Here is a 7,499-nt window from a genome sequence, read left to right on the forward strand (position 1 = left end):
TGTGTCCAGATCATCTGCTGAGGCTGAATACAGGGCCATGGCAATGACTACCTGTGAGGTTACTTGGTTATTTCAATTGTTTCAAGATTTAGTCCTACAACACTTGGGTCCAGCACATTTAAAGTGTGACAATCAAGCTGCCCTAGCTATTGCTGCAAATCCCGTCTACCATGAACGTACTAAGCACATAGAGGTTGATTGTCATTTCATCAGAGAGAAGATTCAACAGGGGCTCCTTACTACATCCTATGTCAACACCAAAGAACAAGTGGCATATGTGTTCACTAAATCTTGTCCTATCTCACAACACAAGTACCTTCTGTCCAAGATGGGAGTTACATGTGACTTCCACTCTCATCTTGAGGGGGAGTGTAAAGAAGACTTTGACTCAGCTAACACAAAGTCAGCTGGTGACAACTAAGTATGGACTGCATTGTCCTTTGCATCATAGTACTCAACAATGCTTTTTGCTATTGTCCAGTTTAGGCTTTGGTCCACTGGTTAATAATCAGATTTTGTACTTATTAATCCCAACTGCTTCTCTGTATTGTGTAACATTTTTTATAATACAAAAATATACAACTCAAATTCAATGCTTGACACCGTCTTCTACTTCCTACCATTAATCCTTAAATGCATCAATATTTAAACTCAATAATTCTGGATAGAGCTTTCCATGACTAGATTGGAAAGCAACAAGTGTCCATTAAGAAAGAAAGAGATAGATCAAGACTATTAATTGAACAAGTGACGAAATTAATCATACACAAGGGAAAATTGGGAGAAAGAAGATTTACCCCAAAAAAAATAAACAGGAGGAAAGCTACCCCATGTCAAATCTCGGTTCTTAATTTTTCTGTACCGGAAGAAGTTTGAGACTCCCGTCATGCAGAGACATAGCAAATACTGGCCATGAAATAGCACATGAAACACCCACCGTGATCGGAAGTAGGAAAAGGTTCTGGAAAACCCCACAGCTAGGGTCATTAAAAAGGACGGAGCGCCAAGATGCACAACATCGACGCTGCAGACGGTAGTGCTAACAACAACAAACCCATAAATAGACTTATCCTTAACCTGAAAATGCACAACATCGATACAACCGATGGTCGATGTAATACCATCGGAGATAAAGAGACGAGATAAAAACCAGATCTCAAATTCGATTTTCTCAATAGAGAAAAGCAAATCAGCTCTAGAAGGCAGGGAAATGATCTTATTCAAAGAAACGATCTTTGCAGGTGAAGAAAGAAATGCATGAATCGATGCTTTGATAAGAGGTAGTAGTATGTAAAGTAGTGAATTCATAAGGTAGTGTTCAACAATTGATTTTATTATTAAAGTAGTGGTATGAATTAGACCAAGTCAAAGTGTGCGTGATAAGCAAAATCTTCAGCAAAAACTATGAGATTTTGATTCAGAAAACTGATGAAAGTAAAACTGCACCATTCCTACATTTTACATCAAAGTAAAACAAACAAAAGATAACAAACTAACAATTAGCTGGCTTGCCAAAAGGAGAGAGCACACAAGATCCTCCCTTTCCAACCCTGCAGCATCCAGTTCTTATCCTCATCCACCACAAAGTCCTTCAGATAATTAGCCTTCGCCGTAGCCCTTGCTGTCTTGAAGAGCTCCCGGTCAAGCGGGAGCTGCTTTAACCCGGCCCTTGCTGACCGCACCTGCCACTGCTTGTACGATTCTGGCCTTTGAACCCTCTCAACACCCTCACATGCTACGATATTCAATAGCTCTTTCCCACTGATCTCACTCTCAATCAACTGTCTGGCATGGTCTTCTCGAGGTATAGTCGCTTCAAAAACTTCAAAAAGGGCCGAGTAATGGAACAGCGTCTCTTTAAACCGGGTTACAAAAAATGGTGCACTGAAGGTGCCATTGAGAACCTCATGAACGAAAAGTTTCGGGTTTAATTGTTTAACTAGTTTCAAGAACGCGTCTTTTGAGCTATCAACCTCAACTGTTTCATCGAGTAGAGTCCCGGAACGAATAATACAGTTGACTATCACTACTTCATCACTCTCAGTTTTTAGATCCTCAGGCTTGATGCTATTCCAAATCTGAGCAATAGATCGATATCTAAAGGGCACATTAAATCTCTCACAATACCCGGTCAAGCGACGTCCTGTAGCCTCAACCCTCTCTGCGGGTCGAAACCTGTGCTGGGGAAATTCAACCCCTGTGATACGGAGCTCCGGTGGGCCACCTGGACGATCTGAAAGGGCCTGGATCAGGCAGGGCCATTGCAGGCCTAATAGTATACCAAAATCAATTATGTGGACTTTCTTTGCAGTCTCAGCAAACTTCATGATTGTTCTGTTAGCAAGAAAATATGTCATCCTTTGGTAAGGAATTGCCTTAACATATGCCCTATAAGCCATTAGAAAATCAGATGAAGAGATTCGTGCATCAATTATGTTAGCAGTAACTGTTGAACCAGTCCCGGCTATGCGAGCCTCAAGAGCATTAGCAAAGTAATGGGAAACCCTCTCAATGCTATCTCCATACGGAGAAGAATGCTGCCTTACCTGCTTAAGCCTCTCATTTGCACGCCTAAGATCAAAGTTTGCAACAGCTTGAGCACACTGATTGAGCAGACCTCTAAGATCAACCTCTTCGACCAAATTACTCGACTTCTTGCCTCGCGTGCTTCTACCTTTAGACCCTTTGTTCGACAACTTCTCGCTCACTTCATTACATGACAAGCCACTCTTAAGTGTTGAATCATCAAAGTTGTGTTCCCTAGATAACAGAACATCATCATATTCCTCCATCTCAACATAATCTTCATTTGTAGATGCTTGAACCTTATTACCCCTACCATCGTCATAACCAACTTCATCCCTCTGACGGTCTTTCTTTCGACTTGGCAGATCCACCGGTTTATACTCTTTTTCGGGGATAATGTCTGATGTAAGTGTGCTATCAGGGGAAGTCACTACCCTATCCTTTGAATAATCCCTATTGCTAGACTCAGACGACTGAGAATTCAACTGCAGAAAGGAATTAGCAAGCTCATCCAAACCAAGAAATTTCTCAACTGACGTTTCATTTGGCATCGTTTTCAACTCAAAGTTGATTTGACCATTATGCTGAAACTTATTAAATCCGCTACTATCACCACAACTCCCATCAAAAACATCAACTTTGTGCTCAACATTCCGATTCAAAGACGTCGCTACTAGCTCATGATTATCCGGTGTATACCGCTCTCCAATAGCATCATACAGAGATTTCTCAGTCGCCTGCAATGCCCTATACTCCTGCTCAGTAGCAGGAATTTCATCCAACCCATCTTCCAACAAAATATCACCCAGGAACTTGATACAAGCATCAGAAAAATCAGGGATTTCTACTGAATCTGCACTAGTATTCCAGCTATCACTAAAATCAACAAAATCGGGTTTCTTATCAAACAAAGCCGGGGTTCCGAAAACCCCACCATTTTCAACCTCACTAGCAAAGTTTTGATGATCTGAAAAGTTTAATAGAAATTCAGGATTGTATTTCAGCTCATTGTTTATTAATTCATGATCAACAACTGCTTCATACATCCTTAATTTCTCTCAGACAATAGATCAAACAGGTGGTGTGCATAACCAAAAACACAGATAAAAAAGAATTCAACAAAACCAACAAAAACCCAGTAATTAAAGACAATTAATTGACTAATAAAACTATGAAAATAAAAAAATTAGGAATTTTAATTATCTGGGTTATGTGTTGAAGATTATTGGTTTAGTGAGAAAACAGAGATAATGGAGTACAATGAACATGGAATTTGACACTGCCAACAGCCAAGTACATGTTTGTTGTAATGATGTATTCTGATAAAAAAAAATTACAAATGGGCGAAAGTTCAGCTTCATGGAAGCTGAAAAAATATCGAAAGTCTTTTTAATTCGGGGAAGTGGTGATATGTGAAATTAATCCCCATTTCCCTCAAAAAAAAAAAAAATTAATCCCCATAATTTTTAATTAGAGTAATCTGGTCTCATAACTTACCTCATAAATGAAATTAAACCCCTTTATCAAAATCTGACGATAAATTCAATTTATCATATCAAAAAACTAAAAATGATTATGTTTTTATGAAAAATACAAAATAAAAGTATAAAAAAAAAAAAATTAAAAAAAGCATAAATTAGATAAAAAATTAAAAATACTTTACGATAATCAAACAATTATTATTTTTATATAAAGTACATATTTTCAACTTTATTCTACAATTTTTGTAAAAAAATTTCAATTGCAAAATATTTTGTTAGGTAGTTGTGTTAAAATCAAAAGTCGGAATAAAAGAATTTCATGACAAAAAATATAAACATAAACAATATAATAAAAGGTCAAACCAATATTCAAAATACTCTATTTTTCAACATTTCAAAAAAATTCACAAAAAATTGTTAATTGTTTTTTTTTTTTCAAAAAATCATACCGAATTACATACGTGTGTAAAAAAAATTGAAAAAATATTTTGCAATTGAATTTTTTTTACAAAAATTGCAAAAACAAGTTGAAAAATCTGTGCTTTATATAAAAATAATAAATTGTTTTGATTTTTGTAAAGTATTTTTAATTTTTTCTATCTAATTTATTCTATTTTTTTTTTTTTTTTGTATTTTCATAAAAACTTAACCATTTTTACTTTTTTGATATGATAAATTGAATTTCTCGTGAGATTTTGATAAATGAGTTTAATTTCACTTATTATGTAAGTTATGGGTTTAATTTCACTAATTATGTAAGTTATGAGGCCAAATTACTCCAATTGAAAGTTGTGGGGGTTAATTTCACAATTGCACAAAGTTATGGGGACCAATCACCACTACAAAGTTATGTGGGTTAATGACCACTTCCCCGCTTTTTAATCTTAAAACGGTACTATCCGTCTTAAATGAGAATTTATGAATAAAAAAAGGGAGATTGACGAGGCCGTGATAAGTAAAATAGGGTAAGTCGACAAATTGCATAAAAAAGTACAGTAGTTATGTAACGAATAAAAACAAGGGGCGTAAAATAGTAATTTCGTAGCACTACTGAGTAATACTAATCTCATTTTATACGGTTTTAATTTAAGAGAAAAAAAATGTCATCATATCATTTTATCATAAAAAAAAAGTGATTACCGAATAAAAAGTTACTCCGTATAACTAAAATTGTTACAGAATACTATTATGCAATTTATTCTAAAATGTTATTTTATCCGTTTTAACTTAAAACAATATCACCAGTTTAAAACGAGACTCAACGTTGCCGACCACGTGAATGTCATCACTCATAAGTCGTCCGTGCACATGGGGATTTGACACTTGGTTTTGGATCTGTACTTAATTTTGATGTTTCCAATGGTTCTGTTGGACTTTTAGTCCACGCTTGAATTCTTGCTTACTCGCGCAGTCGATCCGCGAGTTTGTATCAGCTTTATCCTACATTGCACAAATTCTCATTATAGACGGACACTATCCGTCTATACGTATAGACGGATACCATTTTCCTCACAAAATACCCATTTGCCATAAAGTGAAAAGCACATGGAGGTGCCCCACCTTGTCCCCCCTACCCATTTTATTAGAGGTCTTTACCCGTCTGTTCGCCCCACCCGTCTATACCAAGACCTATTGCCTACATTGTTGTTAGCTAAAATTTAGAAAGGGTTTTTTTTAAATGTGCATTAAAGGCATATAATAAGAAGCCGTATAAAGAAAATTTTAAGATTATTTCACTGGTAAATATGAGTTTTAACTCTAGTAATGAATCTTAAAATATATTGTAAGGGTGTTTAAGTTGAAGGATGGTTTATCTATTGAACTATGCATAAACTTAAATTATTAGGAAAAACGTGATCTACCAATATAACTAAAGTCCTCCACCAATCATGACAATTTGTACACAAAATCTTATTATAGACAGCACATATCCGTCTATAACTAAAGACGGGTCAAATACAATACCACATTCCTAATAGGACAAGCAACAAGTGGGGTGGTGGCCTAATAGGGGCAAAAAATGTCACCACTTTCAAGCTATTTGACCCGTCTTTAGCTAGACGGGTATATCCGTCTATAGCAAGACTAGCTATAATTTGTATGTTAAGCCAAACAAAGCCAGCAGTAAAGTAATAAACCATCACAGTATCATATTAAGAGTTTTATATAAGCTGGTTTTACATTAATATAATTGTAAATCGAATCCAAAACACAATTCTATTAATGATTAAAAGTGGACTTTTTATATAAGCTGGTTAGTAAAAAATCTTTTTTTACCATAAATTTGTAAACCATCTTACACAGCTATTTGTGTATCACACAAACCTTAGTGGACTATTTTTCTAAAGACTTGCTACCATGATGAACTCATTTCTAGTCTCTTTTAAAACGGATATACTCGTTATAAAGTTAAATAAAGTCAAATATGTTAAATAAGATAAAAGTGAAATGTCTAGAAAATAACAAAATGTTTATCCTATCTATATAAGTGATTTAATTTGATCCGTCTTAAGTTTAACATGAATATTTCCGTCTTAAATGAGAATTTGTGCTTACGTATAGCAAGGCTTAACCCAAGATGTCCTCTAATATTGTGACAAGTGTACCAATCTGAATTGATTCCTTCTATATTTTACACTATTTTTTTATTATTGATTTAAGTGAAGACAAATCATAGTGATTAACGTTAATTAATGTGAGTGGATCAGCATTAAATTGTCATTAGCATGATATAATTGAAACCTAGATGCCGACATTTTCTTGTGTTTCGTTGGAAACAAATTGTAGACGATTGGCCCAGTCAAAAGGTTCACAGTTTTCACATGTATTAGGACATGTCAATTTAGTAAGTGCTGTAGTTATTATTTATTAAGTACAAGTACTTCCGACAATTTTTAAGGTTTGATGATTAGAAGAGACACCTTGTAAGCAGCTTGAGTTCGGTTCAGTAGAAGCTCTGTTCGTGCCAGCTTGATTCGAGTTCGAGGTCGGCTCAGGAACAAAACGAAACAAGAAAAAATGCTCTTTTGCTAGTTTCTCCTCATGGTGCTCTATGTTAGTTTCTAAGCATTTTATTTTTGTCTTGTCTACTTTATTTCTTCACATGTTTTAAGTTTGAAACAAAAACAAGTTTTAAAAGAATCCGCTTTTGAAATAATGCTCAAAAATAAAAGAATTGTCGTTTTGGGTCGGTTTTGAAAATATTTATCGAAATGGTGTCCACGTAGGCTCGGTTTTGACGAGCCTGTATGGGGTTTAAACACGCCATACGTATTGGCGTGTTTATTTCAGAAAACACGCCATATCCAATGGCGTGTTTAATCAGTCTAAAATTCAAACCCAAAGTTAGTAGCAACATAAGGAAACAAAGGGAACACGCCATTAGCAATGGCGTGTCTTGTGAATGAAACACGCCATTACGTATGGCGTGTTTTAGCAGTACAAATTTCCAACCCAAATCCAGTGGTTGTGTTTTTGGAAAGAAAGAGAACC

At 35.5% G+C, this 7,499-nt stretch overlaps 1 protein-coding gene across 1 annotated transcript; it reads right to left on the reverse strand.

The window, feature by feature from the left end:
- Window positions 1–1,391: 1,391 nt before the first annotated feature.
- Window positions 1,392–3,944, reverse strand: LOC141622943 (scarecrow-like protein 30). The gene has a single exon (XM_074438973.1). The coding sequence runs from the start codon at window positions 3,570–3,572 to the stop codon at window positions 1,500–1,502; it is 2,073 nt and encodes a 690-aa protein (XP_074295074.1). The 5' UTR covers window positions 3,573–3,944; the 3' UTR covers window positions 1,392–1,499.
- Between the last annotated feature and the right edge of the window lie 3,555 nt (window positions 3,945–7,499).

This window comes from Silene latifolia, chromosome X (assembly GCF_048544455.1).
Source record: "Silene latifolia isolate original U9 population chromosome X, ASM4854445v1, whole genome shotgun sequence".
NCBI lineage: Eukaryota > Viridiplantae > Streptophyta > Magnoliopsida > Caryophyllales > Caryophyllaceae > Silene > Silene latifolia.